Source organism: Sturnus vulgaris, chromosome W (assembly GCF_052056855.1).
Source record: "Sturnus vulgaris isolate bStuVul1 chromosome W, bStuVul1.hap1, whole genome shotgun sequence".
NCBI classification, from domain to species: Eukaryota; Metazoa; Chordata; class Aves; order Passeriformes; family Sturnidae; genus Sturnus; species Sturnus vulgaris.
Genome location: NC_142282.1, coordinates 65739481 through 65758109, shown reverse-complemented (window position 1 = coordinate 65758109; position 18629 = coordinate 65739481). Strand labels below are relative to the sequence as shown.

Below are 18629 nucleotides of genomic sequence, written 5' to 3'. Positions count from 1 at the left end.
GTGAAGGGTTGGGAGAAAACTTCCCCTGGTGTTACTTCCTCACAATGGGTATCATTATTAATGAAACCCCAAAAACATACACTTAGTGTGTGATAGCCCTATATCCACTTGTTCACCTTCCAGAGGAAGATAAAGATCCACCAGTTCCTCACCTTATTGACCCATAGTGCCAACTGGATAACAGCCACAGTAGCCATAGTCATAGGGCTCATTTTTAGATAAGGAGCTACAAATGGGAAAAATGTAGCCGTAACCATGTGCCAAACAAACCAGGGTAGGCTAGAACACATGGTGCCACCTAATGAGGCTTCTATATTCAACACACAAAAATTGGGTTACCCAGGAACTGTTATTCCTTTTTCACCCTCTCCTCTCAATGCCCTCAGGCCCTACATTGGGCACCAAAATCTGTCCTAGTTTAAAGGACAGGTGTCTGCCAAGGAAGGTGGGTGTCACTGCCGAGGGGGGGGGGGGGTTTCCCTTTGTGACAACTTCACTTGCTTGACTGGCTATATAATAATAAACGGGACAGGAACAATGGTGCATCTGAGAAATTCTTTAATCCATCCATGACCATGCGGTCTGAGAGACAGCATCCAAAGACCAGGGAGAGGTGTTGGGTTAACAGTACATAGGGGTATACCTGAGGGCAAAGGTCCAATCAGGAACGTGAACTAGGAACATGTCTGGGCATCCCAGGGTCTTAGATTTATGCCCTCTGTGTAGGGAACCTGGGCTAAGTCCCAGTCCATCTTAACCAAATCGACTAAGACAGATGGGAACCTCCCTTGGAATGGAAAATGTGACCTCCTTCCCTCTGAATTATTATAACTTTGAAATTACAGGGCTTTCAGGCAAAGATACAGGAAAAGGAATAACAGTTCTTTATGTGTGTATATATAAGTATATGTATAACAAGATAAACAAACAACAACAGCAGCAACTCAATTACCTCTTTTTTTTCCCTGACTACTTTCCAGTCATTGTGGAGCTGGTGAAAAAATAGGCATTTATTTGTAAAGGAAAGGAAACATGAAAAAAAAAAGTGAGAAAGAGAGATAAGGTTGAGAATTAGAACTGCAATTTTAACTAAAGGATGTGAATTTGGAGCATGTTTAGTTATGCTGAGCAATTTTTATATGGGCAGTTTTAATCAGTCCAAACACTTTTCCAAAGTTTTCCTGTCCCTAATGAGTTTCAGATACTAATGAAGCCAGATTCCCCAATTTTTCTCCTTTTTCTCAGTGTTTAATGCATGCACTCATCTTGTTCATCCCAAGATGATGAGATGGAAGTGGCTGTAGCTTCAAGTGTTGCCACCACTTGTAATTTTATCTGCTATCTCATGGTACATTGTTTTTCATAACTCTCCATCTCACTTTTGTTGGCTGAGTGTGAAAGTTAGACCTCCGGGTGCTCTTAGGCACCCAACTTGTCGGGTTATTTTCTTTCATGAGCCAAGCAGCTAAAAGTTACTATAAAGTTGTTTATTGCAGAAGCACTTCAGTCTCAAAGGCAAAAACAAAGTAAAGCAATGGCAAAAAGCAATGGCATAAAAGCAGGTGGCATAAAGCAAAAAGCAATGTCAAAATGCAGTGGCCAAATGCAATGGCAAAATGCAAGTGGCAAAATGCACCAGCTCTCCCTAATGCATGTTTTTTTATAGAAACTTCTCAACTAGCAAAGCACAAACTCGGACCACTACTTCTTAACCTATTAGAATTCTAGTTTCTTAGCACGCCAGGCTATGTATAAACTATGTACATGGCCTATCTTGTTCTAACTGAAAAATGTAAGCAATATTCTGAACTATAACTGTATTATGTCTGAAACTAGGTTCTTGGAGCCTCCTCGGAAACACTAGCATCTAGGACTATGTTTTTCAACTTTCACTAGAACATGTACTACTTCTCTGGCATCTAAGATCTTTTACTTACTAAAAGCATTTAAAACTTATTCCATTTACTTACTTGCTTGCTTGCTCACTTATGCTAAAACCTAAACTTTCACCTCTGCCTTATGTGTGAGTGGCTTAACATACTTCAATCCATCCAAAGGCTTTAATTCAATCTCTGCACTCTGATCTCTCTCTGAAAGATTCAGAGAGAGTCCTGACTTACTGACTCCAACAATTGAGAATCTCAGTATTTTATCCGCTAGAACTGTTTTTAGCAAAATACCTGAAACAGCATCTTTGTGCTTATAACAGTCATAAAGGTAAAAACAGTGGAAAATAGGTATTTCTTATCCCTTTTTGAGAGTCCTTGCTCATGGTTTCAAGGTTCGTGGGGTGAGATGCTGAGCTCCTACGCTTTGCCATTGTCAGGTAGAAGTATTGACCCTCACTGTACACCCTTGTGCTGGTTTGAAAGTAAACCAGTGGGAGAAATGAACCTCATACAAATACCTTGAGAGAGATTTCAGGTCAGAGTTACAATTTAATAGAGAGATTACAATAAATGGAATGATACAGAAAAACTGGCTTAAAACCACAAAGTCAGAGTACAACCTGGCACCCTGTTGGTCAGGGTGGTGGTGGCAGTGCTGTTGAAGTGATTGTTGCAGTCTTGCCAAAAGCAGTGGTCCTGTGGAAGGTCTGGTCCTCCTCTGGAGCTGTCCAGTGGTGGTGGTGTCCAGTCCCCAAACCCCCTGGTTATATACCCTCAAGTCCAGGCAGGAATGCTCAGTACCTCATCCAGGGCAGGGAGTTCTGCAATGGAATGATGTAATCCTGTGAGTCATAGGATATTTTGGGGAGTCTTTGATGGGCATTGCAGCTGTGCTGCTGAGCCATTATGGCCCATTAGCAGAGATGGCGCCCTCAGGATAGGTGTAACTGCATTGGTGCTCCCCTGGAGGGAGTTATCACTGCTGGGTCATTTGTGAAGATAAAGAAACACTACCCCATCTGGCAGGGTTTACCTCACTCAGCTTGTAGCCTGAGGGATTGGGTGGGCCCTGGGCAGCTACTGTGAACAACCAATCATTAACAGTTCTGTGGAGACCCTAAAAGGCATTCCCTAGTTAGGGAGACACAAGAGGCTTCTCTCATAGCAAATCCTGTTCTGTCATGCCAATGTACCCCTGTTCTGTTCCCTTGGTCGACCCCGTGCCCAGTCCCTGTCCCTCAGTCTTTCGGTCACTCCCACCCTGTTTCCCTGTTGACTCCCATGCCCTAACTCCACCTTTGTGCCCCCATGTCCTCTGGTAATTGGTCTCTGATGCTCCCCCCGCCCCTAACATCCGATGTACTTGAACCTGGACCCTCACCACGAAATTTGCCTCTGCCTCTGACCCTGGATATCCACACGCGTGGCTGAAATAAACATCTCTGTGGAACCCATACAAAGGCTCTTCCTGCTTCTTTACCTGCAGCCATCTTAACAGCTATCCAGGCCACAACACAGTTCATCAGAAATTATGTAGATGTCAGTAGAATACAGTTTGGTTACACCCATATTGGCACCCTTTTTCTTGTAAAACTACAACAACCCTGAGTCTGAACCACTGGGCAAGCATCTTCCTTCACCATGCCATGCTCAACAACATTTCGGGTCTCTATTGAAAGTTGCTAGTGCTTACAAGCTCATGTTTATAACACAAAGTTCATGGACAGCAGAGTAGGATTGGAGTCAGTACACTTAAGACACCATAGTTTTGTTGGCACCCATTGCACTTAGACCACTATATAATAGATCTAGAAGGAGCTGTGTTATAGTGTATTGGATGAAATGCTTTGCCATCAGGTAATTTTGTGGCTGTTATAAGTGGCCCCACAGGGATGGAAAGGTTCAGTGGTGGGTGGCTGCCTCTTGGGCAGAGCGCTTCCCTTCCAAAAAACGAATGTTGTTGTCTCATGGCTGCATTTAGTCACTGTCTATGTGAAACTAGTATGTTTTCTCATTGCCTGTTGTGGAATTAAAAAAACAATGTAACCTAATGTATTGAGTCTGACCGAGGTAAAGTTCACAGCCCTTACAGTGCTGTGCTTTGCATTGGTAGCTGAATGGGTATTGATAACAGACCAGTGTTTTGGCTATTGCTGAGCAGCACTGTCCCTCTGACATTCCTTCCCCCACTAAAGGGGGTGGGAGTGGGCAAGATCTTGGGAGGGGACACAACCAGGCCAGTTGACTCAAATTAGTCAAAGGGATATTCCATACCAGATGATGTCAGCTAAGATATATAAAGCTAAGGGAGAGAGGAGGAAGGGGGACCATTCATGAGTTTTCAGTGTTTGCCTTCTGGAAGGAACCATTATGCATGCTGAAGCCCTGCTTCCCAGAAAGTATCCTAACATCACTGCTGATGGAAAGTAGAGACTGACTTTTTTTCCTCTTTAGCTCTTGTGCATGCAGATCTCCACTTATTTCTTTGTTTTACTGTAATAAAACTGCCTTATCTCACCCACTGGTTGTTGTCCATCTTATTCTTTCCCCTGTCCCAGTGGGAAAGGGAGTGATAGAACAACTGATTGGGCATCTGGCACCCAGCCAGGGTCAACCCACTACACCTAAATAATTTGATTTTGAAAACTGTTAATCTAAAGTCTACATTCTGCCTCGCTTGCTTGGTCTCAGCAGTGGGTAGGCTCGTGATACACTTTATCCTTCATTTTGTCACTGTTTATCTTAAATTTTTTTGTTGATTATATCTTTCCTCCCACCCCCTTTCTGATTTTATGTCCTTTCCACCTGGAACTGGCAAAAGTCAAGCTGGATGAAGACATGAAAGGAAGGTTGTAAGAGAGGAGTAGGCGGTCATGCATTTCTCACCACCTCTCTCTTCTCTTTTGCAGTTGTTGCAATCTCAGAATGTGAAGGAAGATGCTGTGCTTTGCTGCTCCATGGAGGTAGGGAAGCATCTGCACCACCTGCCCCAGTCCTCATTTATTTGCGGCTTCTGTCCTTGGCCACACACATGTCAAGCAGATAATAGATGTTTCCAAACCCAAACAGCTATGTTACCTCTTTGCATTATAGAATCACCAAATGGTTTGGGTTGAAAGGGACCTTTAAAGAGCATCTAATCCAACCCTCTACCATGGGCAGGGACATCTTCAACTAGATGGGGTTTCTCAGAGTCCTGTCCAACCTGACCTTGAATCCCGAACCGATTTCCAGAAATGACACATCCACAGCTTCTCTGGGCAACCTGTGCCAGTGCCTCACCCACCTTCACGGATGTAAATGGGTTAACTGCACCACCTAATTAGTGGTTTGATTTTGTTTTCTTTTGTTTTTACTCAGAGTTAGGATTAAAAACACGAAGGAGACAAATTTCTCATGTTTGGACTTGGATGTTTATTAAATCTTATCTAAAGTACAGAGAATTCTGCAACACTTCTAGCTCCCAGCTAAAAGCCAGCAAAATGGAGACGAAACTAGCTAGTTACAAGGTCTTTTAAAGCTAAACAGTCCAATAAAGAATTAACACTTATATTATTTATACTTTTGACCCAATAACCAAACTCCTGTGACCTGCAGTGCAGCACGAACTATTCAACCAAAAACTACTACTTGAAAGCATGAAGAAGGAAGAAGAGAAAAAGAGACAATGCCCAAGAACCTCCATCTTGTCCCATACCTATTACTATATTCTAAACCCCCAAATTCAAAACCCTTCACCATGTGAAATTACACTCTTCTATTCTAACTATACACCCATGACTCTAACTCCATCACTCAAATTTGGAAGCCTTCTCCAAGGCCTCAAGTCAAAAGCAGTGTTCCCCTGGGGGTTAGTGTCAGAAAGCACAGAAAGTTAAAAACTCCCAGGCTTCTGAGTTCCAACACATGGGAAAGAATTTTTTCCCAATATCTAATCTAAACATGCACTCTGTCAGCTAGAAGCCATTGCCCCTTGTCCTGTCCCTCCATGCCCTTTCCAAAGTCCCTCTCCAGCTCTCCTGTAGTCCCTGTAGGTAATGGAAGGTGCTCTAAGGTCTCCCTGGTCCCTTCTCCATGCTGAACAACCCCAACTCTCTCAGCCTGTCCTCTTAGGAGAGGTGCTCCAGCCCTCTGACCATTTTTGTGGCCTCCTCTGGACCTTCTTCAACAAGTCTGTGTCTTTCCTGTCCTGAGGACCTCAGAGCTGGATGCAGTACTCCAGTTGGGGTCTCATGAGAATGGAGTAGATCAAAGACACTACTGTGAGATAAGAGATAGCCCTTGAGTTTCTATCACTGGAGTTTTGATGCATGTACATGGATGCAAAAGGTTTGGTAGTGGGAGTCCCATCAAAAAATTATATCATCCTGGTTCCTTCGATTATCACCCTGCACTTATTTTTTAAGCACAAAAACACCTGTATTGAAGAAAAAAATGCCCTATGGCTCACACAGACAGGTTTGTTCAGCTCAGCAGCAGATTTGCAGGGAAATTCTGGTGCAAATATAAAAGAGTTTCATTAGTATATTTTTTGGGAATTGATTTGCCTATGAGGATGGATGCTTTCCTTGCAGAGAGCAATTGAAATTATAGCCCAAATGGTTGAAATTCAGCAAAGTGACAGGCAACTGAGGAGAAGGATTTGAATTTTTAAGGTGAGGATTTGAGGAGCTCTGCATTCAAGACCCACTAATCTTCCATAATGGTGGACTCACTGCTGTCCAGTCCCAGCTTGGACCTTCTCCTCTGTGGAACCACATAAGGCTTATGTTGCTCCATGGAGGCTCTTCAAGGAGTAATTGTTTAAGAAAAACCCCTTGGCTGTCCTCAGTGCAGCAGCATGACAGGTATAAATGCAGATCTTGTCAGGGCAGGATTTGTTATGCATACAGGAGGGTTCTGCTTATTATGATTAATGACTGGGAGTTACTGTGAGCTGTGAATCAGCAAGTAAATGAAGGGCCAGGTAGAAGGCAAAAATAACACATCACAGCCTGCAATTTTTGACAATAGCATGATTTTTATGTGGGATTATTTTTTTTCAAAAGCAATCCTCTTTTTATGTCAGCAGTAGCTGGACCATTTGCTCCTCTAGCAGCCCAGTGCAGATGCTTTTGAAAACCTTGCCCTTCATGCTTTTGGAGCCTGCTGCCACATGGTTTTGGTTTTCAAAAGTCACGATGCCTTTAACCTTGCCTGGTGGCTCTGCCACACCAAGCAGGGAAGAATTGGAGGGATGGAGCATGTTTGTAAAAGCCAGTGGGGTGTCTGAATGTTATAGAATGATAGAATCATAGAATGTCTCAACTTGGGACACACAAGGATCAATAAGTCATGGTTGACCCCTTCTTCTCCTGACAGCTGCAGAGCACCGGCCGGCTGCTGGAGGAGCAGCTGCCCGAGATGATGACAGAGCTGCTGGCAATAGCACGTGACAAGATGCTGTGTCCCTCTGAGTCCATGCTGACACGGTCCTTGCTGCTGGAGGTCATTGAGCTGCACGCCAACAACTGGAACCCCCTGATGCCCACGATCACTCAGTACTACAACAAGACCATCCAAAAACTGACAGCCTGAGGGGCAGGACAAGGTGGAGTGGGAAGGAACAGGAATAAGACATGCACCTTGATGGGAACTGGCAAAAGCTTTTCTGATTTAAATTCCCCAGAAGACCAACTCCCAGCATGCTTGAGAATACATTCATGGGGTGGGGATGGAGAAGTATGTTTCTTTTTCAGCTGTGTCAGGTTTCTTTTTCTGAACTCATTGCTCAAGCAGCAGCGTGTCTCACCAGGTTATTGGTTGACTTTCGAAAGAAGACAGAGAATTTGGAAAAGAAAAAACCCAAATAACTAATCCAAGTGGGGGCTAGTATTGTTTTCATGCTGTCCTCCTGCCTTGCCCTGGCCAACTGGCAGGAAACAGCAGGCAGCAGATGTCCTGGGAGGACAAAGCTAGATACACACTACACCAGATGCTCATAAGTGATGGCTTTTGTCAAGAAAGCCTTGTTCTAGGTTTCTCTCCTGTCTTTGACTTTCTGTATGGCCCCCCACCTACTCGCCACCCCTTTGAAAGTAGATTGGAGATTGGGATGACTTTCTTATTTGCACTGGGTTTTTTTCTTTATTATTTGTTATTTCTTCTTATTTTATTGTATCATTGAATGAACAATTGCAAGCAGCTCAGAGATGAGGAAAGCAATGCCTTCCCAAAAGCTTACTAACGGTTTATGTGAAGATGCCGAAGCAGGACTATTTTAAAGGAGCCCAAAGGCCACTGCAGAAGTAACATAGCCATCATCAGCTTCCTAGTAATCTTCTCAATGGATTGAGAATCATGTTCTCTGAGCTGGGAGCTCTAAGAAACAGGGAATTCTGTGGTCCTTGCTTTTCAAGTCATCATTATCCCTCAGCCACTATAACCCCTTTTTTTTTAATGTAACTTTTTTTTTCTGTTGAAGGAGTGCTTTATTGTAGTTACTGTCATGGTTATAATTATGCATTTAAATCCAGGCCTGTTATAGTTGGGCCTAATAGCATACAGGGCAAGGGAGAAATGAAGGTTAATGTTCTTTGGTGACTGGTAAAGAGAAGACAAGCAATGCATGGGAAAAAAGGAGGAAAAAAGAAGAGGGGGAAAATAGAAAAAGCCAAAAATAGGGGTTTTGAACCTGGCTTCTAACTTGATGAATTTGCTGTCCAGTGTTTCCAGGTGTGTAATGTACAAGACCAACTCTGTCCCATAGTTGGTGTAAGTGGCACCACATCATCGAGGGATCGGTGGCATATTCGAGGGGGAGAGTTTGCCCAGGGGTCCCCAGGTTGCTCCAGGATACTCGGGTTGCTCTGTGCTAGAGCATCCCAAGGGAGAAGGCGGCTGCTGGGAGGTGAAAGCAAGATGCCTCCTGGACGAGGAAATGCCCAGAGGGCAAGGAGGTTGGTATGCAGAAATGCCATGCTGTTGCATCCCTCCCCAAATGATGATGATGACTTGGTGGTCTCCTTATTCATCGTCTATTGACACTACTTATTAAAACACAGAATCACAGAATGAACTAGGTTGAAAAAGATCTTCAAGGTCATCAAGTCCAACCTATGACCTAACACTGCCTTGTCAACTAGACCATGGCACTAAGTGCCATATCCAGTCTTTTCTTAAACACCTCCAGGGACAGTGACTCCACCACCTCCCTGGACAGCCCATTCTAACACCCAATCACCCTTTCTGTGAAGAACTTCTTCCTAATGAACAACCTAAATGTCTCCTGGCGCAGCTTAGGTCGGGATGCTGTGGTTCAATATTATTTGAATTTTCATCTGGTTGTCTGCTGATGTGGTTTTTATTCTGCACATGGAGCATCAGTAGCAACCAACAGGAGCTTCAGCTTTTCTGTCTGCCCAGAAAGCAGCAAAATGATTGCTGGGTGCACTAGACTTGTCTGGAAAATTTATTTCTGCTTTGTGGATTCAAGCCCAGGAGCTTTGCATGGCACCCTGCATTGGGTCAGCTTTATTAATAGCAATGGTGTTTGATAGAATTATGAGCAGCTGAACTTAATTAATATAGTTGAAGTGGGTTGATTCTGGCTGGATGCCAGGCACTCACCAAGCTGCTCTCTCACTCCCCTCCATAGCTGAGCAAGGAAGAGAAAATATAACAATGGATTCATGAGTTAGATAAGGACAGGGAGAGATCACTCATCAAATACTGTCATGGGCAAAACAGGCTCAAATTAGAGATATGAATTGAATGCAGTCCTAACAAAATCAGAGCAGGATAATGAGAAGTAAAATAAACCCTTAAAAACACCTTCCCTTCACTCCTCCCTCCTTCCCAGCTCTGCTTCCTACCCCAGCGGCACAAGGAGACAGGGAATGGGGCTTATAGTCAGTTCATCATCCATTGTTTCTCCCTCTGCTCAGGGAAAGGAATTGTTGCCCTGCTCCAGGCATGGGGTCTCTCCCATGAGACACAGTTCTCTGCAAACTTCTCCAACATGAGTCCATCTCACAAGCAACAAATCTCTGAGAGCTGCTGCAACATGAGTCCATGCCACTGGCAACAGTCCTCCCCAAATTGCTGCAATGTGGGTCACCCTTCCACAGGGTGCAGTCCTTCAAGGGCAGGATGCTTCAGTGTGAACCCCTCTCTCCACGGGTCTCCCACAGGCTCACAGCCTCCTCTCAGGCATCCCTCTGCCAGGCATGGGCCTCCTCCATGGGCTGCAGGTGGATGTCTGCATCCCTGTGGACCTCCATGGGCTGCAGGGGGACAACTGCTTTACCGTGGTCTTTACCACAGGCTGCAGAGGAATCCCAGATCCAGTGCCTGAAGCACCTCCTCCCCCTCCTTCTCCACTGACCTTGGTGTCTGCAGAGCTGTTCCTCTCACATATTCTCACCCCACTCTTCTCTGGTCACAATTACAACTGCGCAATAACTTATTCTTATTTTTTTCTTCTTCTTCTTCTTAAATATGTTATCACAGAGGCATTACCACAATTTCTAATAGGCGCAGCCTTGACCAGTGGCACATCTGTATTTGGAGCAGCTAGGGATTGGCTCTGCCGGATATGGAGGAAGCTTCTAGCAGCTTCTCACAGAAGCCACCTCCATGGCCCCCCTGCTACCAAAAACCAGGCTGTGATAAACCAACACACCCTCCCACTACCAAAGCTTGGCCATGCAAACCCAACACAGTGGTAAAGCCAATCAGTAATATAAGGCTCAGGGTTGTACCCACTGCTCTTGGTTTTTCCCACTCCCTGATTTCTCAGGAAGCAGGGGATAAGGGGCTTTAACACCCATTGCAGAGCACTCAGGCACAGCATCCATCTTGTGGGAGAAGACCTGGAAACCAATTTTGTCTTGATTTTTTTTATTTAAAGAACAGAGAAGTCCTATAATCCATGACCTCTCTGGACAACTGTTCCCATGCTCTGTCACCCTCAATGTAAAGAAATTCTTCCTCATGCTGAAGTGAAACTTCTTGTGTTTTATTTTATGGCCCTTGCTCCTCATCGTGTTGCTGAGCACCACTGAATAGTCTGGCACCATCCTCTTGGAACCCACGTTTGAGATATTTATATGCATTGATGGCATCCCATCTCAGTCTTCTCTTCTCTAGACTAAACAAAAATAATTGTTGGGGGACAATAAAAAGAGTTTTTTAAAATATGTTAATGACAATAGGCAGTGTAGAAATAACATCAGCCCTTTCCAGGATGAGGATGGTCATCTTACAAACAGGGACATGGACAAGGTGGAGGTGTTTAACACATTCTTTGCCTCTGTCTTCAACATGTATGACAGACCAAGGGGGTCTCAGTGCCCTGAGCTGGAGGTCCATGACTGTGAGAATGATCAACTCCCAGTCAAACCTGAACTTGTGCAGGATCTACTGCTCCAACTTGATCCCTACAAATCTATGAGCCTGATGGGATTCAGCCAAGAATTCTCAAAGAGATGGCTGATGTTATTACAAAACCCCTTTTGATGATTTTTGAGCAGTCTTGGGAATCTGGAGAGGTCAGAGGTGTCTTGAAGCTGGCAAACATTGTCCTGATTTTCAAGAAGGGCAAGAAGGACCCTGAAAATTACAGGTCTGTCAGTCTCACAGCAGTGCCCAGTAAAATCATGGAAAAGATTATTCTGGGAGGTGTTGACAAACACCTGGAGGACAACGCAGTCATTGGTCACAGCCAGGAGGGCTTGAGGGGAAAGTCCTGCTTTTTGAACCTGATTTTATTCAACAACAGGGTAACCCACCTAGTTGATCTAGGAAATCCAGTGGATGCAATCTTTTCAGATTTCAGCAAAACTTTTGATACTGTCTCTCACAGGATCCTTCTGGGCAAAATATCCAGCACACAGCTGGATAACCATGTTACACAATGGGTGAGAAACTGGCTCACAGGTCAGGCAAAAAGTTATCGTGAATGAGGTGACATCAGTGTCTTGGTTTGAAAGACAGGTGTTTGCTAAGGAAGGCAGGAGCCTCCCTTGGAATGGAAAATATGATCCTCTTCCCTTTGAATTATTAAAATTTTGAAAGCAAGGGGCTTTCAGGCAAAGATATGGGAAAACAAATAACAGTTCTTTACTAGTATGTATAGCAAGGCAAACAACTACAATGGCAGCGACAACAAACAGAACCAGAAATTCAGTAACAGCCTTCTCGCCTTCAGGCACTTTCCCCTTCGGTGTAGTTATGGTCACAGCTGGCAGGGGCGCTGGTGGCTCCCAGCTGGGCAGGGCGTGTGTGATGCTTCCCCCGCGGCTGCAGGGAGCTTTGGTGTGAGTTCGGGGACCACGTGGTAATGTCGGGCGTAGCCGGTGGGATGGGATGGAGAAGGAGCTTCTTTTATGAACCTCCAGGGGCAGCCAATCCCAATGCCCCCTCTGGATAGCAAAAGGAGCTGTAGCAGGAAACCTCCGGAGAAGCAAGCTGGAACGGCAGGACCTCCCAGCACGCAGAGGGTGAAAATCTACAGTGTAGGAAAAACCCGGAGCAATGGCAGAGGTACGGTGGGGGTTGGGCAGTAGCAGTCCGGCACCTGAATGCAGTAAAAGGCTCCTTGGGCTTTTCTCACCGGCACTGCGGAGGGTGGGGGCAGCCTCCCAGCAGGAAACAAGGGCCATCCAGGGTCCTTCCGGGACATGCAGTGGCTCTGGGCTTCCCAACAACAGAGCAGCAAAAGAAGCTCAGCCAGCAAGCTCAGTCACAGTGCCGAAGCAAAATAAAAAGCAAAAAGAAGCAGGCAAACCCCACAGAAACAACAGGATCCCTGATCAGAGATACCAGCAGTGTGTCCTGTTGAACTGCCCTCCGGAAGAGCAGACTGCCTCTTGCCCCATCCCCAACTCCCCCCGGAAACCCTGGCTCAGGTTCCATTCATCGCAACAGCCCCGGAGCCAGGGAGGATGAGGGGTTGGGGGGGGGGGGGACAGCCGCCACCCTGGGCACAAAACAAAATAAAACAGATCAAAGACCCAAAAAATGGGATGGGATAATAAACTATCCCCAAGAGAATCAGGCTGGTCACCGGTCATAAGTGGGGTTTCACAGGGCTCCATCTTAGGCCCAGTTCTCTTCAACATTGTCATTAATGACTTGGACACAGGACTTGAAGGAATACTAAGTTCCACAGACACACTAAATTGGGAGGAGGCGTCGAGTCCCTCGGGACCAGAGAGAGCCTGCAGAGACATCTGGATAAATTAGAGAGATGAGCAATCAACAACTGTATGAAGTGCAACAAGGACAAGTGCTGGGTTCTGCACCTGGGACAGGGCAACCCTGGATGTACTGATAGACTGAGGAACAAGAGGCTGGAAAGCAGTGCTGCGGAAAGGGATCCAGGGGTCCTGGTTGATGCAAAGTTGAATATGGGTAAGCAGTGTACCCTGGCTACCAGGAGAGCCAACCATGTCTTGGGGTGCATCAGGCAAAGCATCGCCAGCTGGTCGGAGGAGGTGATTGACCGGCTTTGCTCTGCACTGGCATGGCCTCACCTTGAGTGCTGTGTGCAGTTTTGGACACCACTATATAAGAAAGACATTAAGCTATTAGAGAGTGTCCAAAGGAGGATCTGAATGAGAAGCCTTATGAAGAGTGGCTGAGGTCACTTGGTTTGTCCAGCCTGGAGGGGGCTGAGGAGAGACCTCATTGTAGTCTTCAACATCCTCACAAGGGGAAGCAGAGGGGTGGGTACTGATCTCTTCACTCTCATTGACAGTACTTGAGGAAACGTTATGAAGCTGAGTCAGGGGATGTTTAGGCTGAATATCGGGAAAAGGTTTCTCAACCAGAGGGTGGTTGAGCACTGGAACAGGCTCCCCATGGAAGTGGTCACGGCACCAAGCCTGTCTGAGCTCAAGAAGTATTCGGACAATGCTCTCAGGCACATGTTGTGATTCTTGGAGTGTCCTGTGCAGGGTCAGGAGTTGGACTTGATGATCCTGATGAGTCCCTTCCAACTCAGCATAATCTATGATTCTAAACAGGCACAAGTCCTGCAGTCTCTCCTCATAAGAAAAATACTCCAGACCCCTAATCATCTTTGTGGCCTCCACTGGAACCTCTCCAGTAGTTCATTTTCTTTCTTGTATTGAGGAGCACAGAACTGGACACAGTATTCCAGGTGTGGTCTCATTAGGGCCGAGTAGAGGGGTAGGATCACCTCCCTTGACCTGCTGGCCACACCATTCCTGATGCACTCCAGGACAGCCTTGGGCCTCTTGGCCACAAGGGCACATTGCCAACTCATGGTCAACTTGTCATCCAGCAAGACTCCCAGGTTGTTCTTCATCAGGAGGCATTCAGAGGTGGAGTATAAGCCCCAGGGCAGTATTTCTGCTAAAGTATTTCCCTACCCCTGCAAGCCATGAGGATTTATTCAATTTTCCCATTGGGGGACAATCCTGCAACCCCCACCAACCAGGCTTGGTCCATGATTTTTCCCCTCAACACTGGGATTTTTCCCACTAAAGAACTTTTATGTGGAATCTTATGGTTCTTAATGTCTTGCCATTTATCTGCATTATTAACATATATTCATTCATCCATTAACTGCTTTGCTGCATAAGTCACCCCATTGATGTCTGAGAATCAAAATGTGGACCAAATTTTTTTTATTATCCCAAAATTACATGCTGCCAGTGGTATTTTTCTGAAATCTATCCGCAAGAAGCCAGCAGGAATGTGGCATCATTAACCATGGTACCATGTTGGGAAAAGAGACACTGTGAGGTCATTTGATGGGCATCTGGGGAGTAACACAGGGAATTTTTGGGGGTCCCTGGTGACAGCAGCTAGGAATGTCATTGAGTGTCTTATTTTTCTCAGCTTTTTTTAGAAACAATTGCCAAAGAGTGTAATTCTCCAATGTGTATTTTTGAAGCTGTGAAGCCACAAATAACATCTCCCCAAATTAGCCAGATTTGATCTTTGCTGCTCAATAAAAGTATCCATGTGGGATTTTAATATGTTGCCCCTATACAACTGCATCAGCAAAGGGGAAAATAACCTTCTCGGTCTGAATATGTGTGGGACTGTCGTGATTTGACACTGGCCAAATGCCAGGCACCCAAAAGAGTTGTTAGCTCACCCTCCCTTGCCACATCTGGGTAGAGGAGAGGAAAAAAAAATTGCAAAGGGTTAATGAGTTGAGATAAGGACCAGGAGAAACACTTCAAGGGCAAAAACAGGCTCAACTTAAGGTTGTAAAGTGAATTTATTGCTAATAGAATCAGAGGAGGATAATAAGAAGTAAAATAAGCCCTTAAAACACTTTTTTTCCCCCAGCCCCTCCCTCCTTCCCACTGACAGTGCAGGGAGACAGGGCATGCGGGGTTTTAGGTCAGTCAATCACTGAGATTTTCTTCCATTGTTCCGGAAGAGGAGTTCTTCCCCTGTGAGACCATGGGGATCCTCTCAAGGGAGACAGTTCTCCGTGAACTTTTCCACTGTGGGTCCAGTCTCATGAGCAGCAGTCCTTCCAAAACTGCTGCAATGTGAATTCCCCCCATGGGCAAACAGTCCTCCCAAAGACATGGGTCTCTCCATGGGGTGCAGTCCTTCAACCACAGGCTGTTCCAGCCTGGAAGCAGCACCCTCTCTCTCCACCAGGTCTTCCACTGGATCACAGCCTCCTCCAGGCATCCACCCGCTCTGGCGTGAGCACCTCCCCCATGGGCTGCAGGGGGACCACCTGCTTCACCATGGTCTTCACCATAGGGTGCAGAGGAATCTCTGCTCTGGCACCTGGAACACCTCCTCCACTTCCTTCTTCACTGATCTTGATGTCTCCATGTTGTTTCCCTCACATGTTCTCACCTCCTCCTCTTCTCTGATGAGATATAAAACTGTGTGACTTTGTTTCGGTTTTCTTCTTAAATATGTTATCACAAAGGAGTTACCAACCTCTCTCATAGGCCCAGTTTTGGCCTGCAGCATGTCCATCTTCAGAGCCATCAATCATTGGCTCTGCTGGACATGGTGGAAGCTTCCAGCAACTTCTCACAGGAGCCACCTCTGTGGCCCCCCTACTACCAAAAACAAGACCATGCAAAACCAGTACAGGGACCAAACCTCGGGCTGGTGTGAAGACAAGTGACTGAAGCATCTGCAGAGGAGCAATGCTCTGCACCACCACCGTGCCAGTCCCCCTTGGATGCAGAGGAGGTTTACTGACTCCCTGCCAGATACCCCAGCATCTAATTCACCTCATTTCTGGTGAAATTCTTTACAAACTGAAGATTTATGCTACCCAAAAAGTGACTTGCTTGGTTTCCCCATGAGGGATTTCACCCTTGTTTGGAGAAGTTGCATGTATATGGAGGTGAAACAAAAAGGAGGGGGGGAGGGAGGAAAGGAAAAGTAAGTGATTTGCTTGGTTCCCCTCTTCCTCCCAAGGAGATTAATTAGTATCTATTCTTGGCATGATTGATGACTATGAAAAAATTTAGAAAGAAATATTAACTTATTTATTTTCATGTTTATTTTTATAACATCCCTCGCTTGGAAGTCTCTCAAAATCTTAAATACTTTTTCAAAAATGTATTTCCTCGATGGGTATTTTATGGCTTTAAGTCAATTTTGCTCTTTTTTGTGTTAGCTATTAGCCAGACCCAGTTATATTTACAGTATTTTTCCAGGAGAAATGATACTAAAGGTTGCAAAGTTCACTGTCAATAGCCAAGGGAGCTGCAGTGTCCTGCAGAAGATGGCGTTAACAATAGCAATTATTTTTTCTTTTAATTTATTTATTTGCATTTGAAAAAGTAGCATTTGTAATTTAATCATATTTGTTAAACTAAGTGCTTTACTTTTTTTTTTTTTAAAGGAAAAAGGTGGTGTGGGGAATAAAGACTAGCTATTCATACTAGAGAAAACATGAACTCATCATTTTCAGCATTTCAGAGACTGTTAAAACAAGGGAGTTAATAACTCTGTGGCAATTCAATCTTTGTTTATAGAATATCCAGATGCACTGTATGCTATAAAATGCATAATCTGAGTAATAAATGCTTAAAGCTTGACACTTCTCCATCTCTGTGGGTATGGTCTATCACTTGTGCTGGTCTGGAAGTGACCTTCCTTTTGTTTAGGATGGAGGAAAAAGAAAATGGGACGGGAATATCCTTAATGGTGTCTGCTTGGAAATGCTGTGTGGGGATGGCTCAGCCTGTGCTCCTGGCACTGGGTAAGATCCTGTTGCAGCTTCAGTTGGAGTTGGTCCTTCTCCCTATCACTTCTCACAGAGGTGAGGATGAAGCCCATGGAAGTGGTGCAAAAGGCTCAGAAATCCATGGTTGATGGATTGGGCTCCTCTCCTGGTTCTTTTACCCCATTCAACCTTAAAAAAAAATCAAAAAAGCAATTTTTCTAAGTCTTCCCTGGAATACCTTTCTTTAGCCCAAACCATTTAATTTTTGGCTAATTGAAATGCACACATTGGCCTGAGAAGCCACACAGGTCACTGGAAGTGAGTGGTTTGTGCTGGTGTGTCATTAGGCTCCAGTCAGAAAATTGGAGGTGAAATGGTTTCTGCTTTTGAAGAAGTGTTTAAGGCCAAGTTGGATGGGGTTTTAAGCAACTTGGTCTAGTGGAAGGTGACCCTGACCATGGCAGGGGTTTGAAACTAGATGGTCTTTAAGGTCCTTTGCAATCCAAACCATTCTATGGTTCTGCAGTTCTAATATGCGACCATGTACGTATGCTCAGAGCTCACTGCAATAGAGGTGGAAGAAGTTGGGGCCATGGCAGAGGGAACTCTGCTGCTGGCTGGGAGCTCAGCTAATTGCTGTAAATCCTTGAATAAATAGGTAAGACATTAAAATGAGGTGCAGGCATGACATGACCTACCAGGCAGTGTTACTCATGACATGGAGCATCACTTGATCCATGTGGACACACATTTAGAGAGCTAGGAAATTACAGCTTGGGAATTCCTTTCAGGCCTGGATTTCTCCTGTCTCTCAGGTCCATTCCCAGGCTGATAAGATGACTACAGCTTCAGTTAAGGGAGGCAGTCTCCCAGAGTGATAACTTGGTGAAAAACAGAAGGGAATTCATAATAAAGATTAACACCTGGTGTCTTTCCCACGGGACATCCGGACATGCTGTCCCAGGGATGTTTGTCCCAATTGTCCAATGAACTACTGTCTTGTCCTAGCTGCATGTAACACACTTTAAATACAGGATGTCCGTACAATAAAGTTGGCCTTTTTTCCCCAAAAGAGGTCCATGTGTGTTGCTGTCTTTTCTCTCTCTTTGCAGCGCGGTAACCACAGATCCATCCTTTTGCCACAAAGCAGGACCAACCAGACCAGCACCCTTCCTGGGGAAGTTTGTCCAACCTGCTCATAAAACCTCTGCTGATGGAGGGCAGATTGCCCATTACCTACATAAAATGTCTTCTTATGAACAATGGGGTCATTCCTGGATGTTTGCATAAAATAGAAATATTTAATCCCCCCTGTTTACTCCTTCAAACAATCACCAGGCATTGCTTTGGATTATTTTGCTGATCGCATGGAGAAAAACAATAAACTGGTTCATGTCATCTGCCACTGAAAAGATGACACAGTAGAAATTGGTTTTGTTGTGTTGCTTCTCTTGGGAAGTACTCCTGGGTCTTTCCCATTATTTCTGTTGCTGCATCAACTGGGTGGGAGAAAGCTTTGCAGCAAATGAGACAAATCACTGCTGGTAAATGAGGGTTAAAACCATTCA

The 18629-nt window shown here is 45.1% G+C and overlaps 1 protein-coding gene across 8 annotated transcripts in view; it reads left to right on the top strand.

Annotated features, from left to right (window-relative positions):
• LOC148220342 (CBP80/20-dependent translation initiation factor-like) overlaps positions 1-16933 on the top strand; it is a 359880-nt gene extending 342947 nt beyond the window's left edge. For 7 of the 8 annotated variants that reach the window (XM_088155618.1, XM_088155619.1, XM_088155616.1 and 4 more), the window contains 2 exons: positions 4799-4852; positions 7251-16933. In XM_088155618.1, coding sequence (XP_088011744.1) covers positions 4799-4852; positions 7251-7466 — 270 coding nt within the window. In that variant the 3' untranslated portion in view covers positions 7467-16933. The remainder of the gene's footprint in view (positions 1-4798; positions 4853-7250) is intronic. The other variant, XM_088155617.1, reaches the window with a different exon arrangement.
• The last annotated feature ends 1696 nt before the right edge of the window (positions 16934-18629 follow it).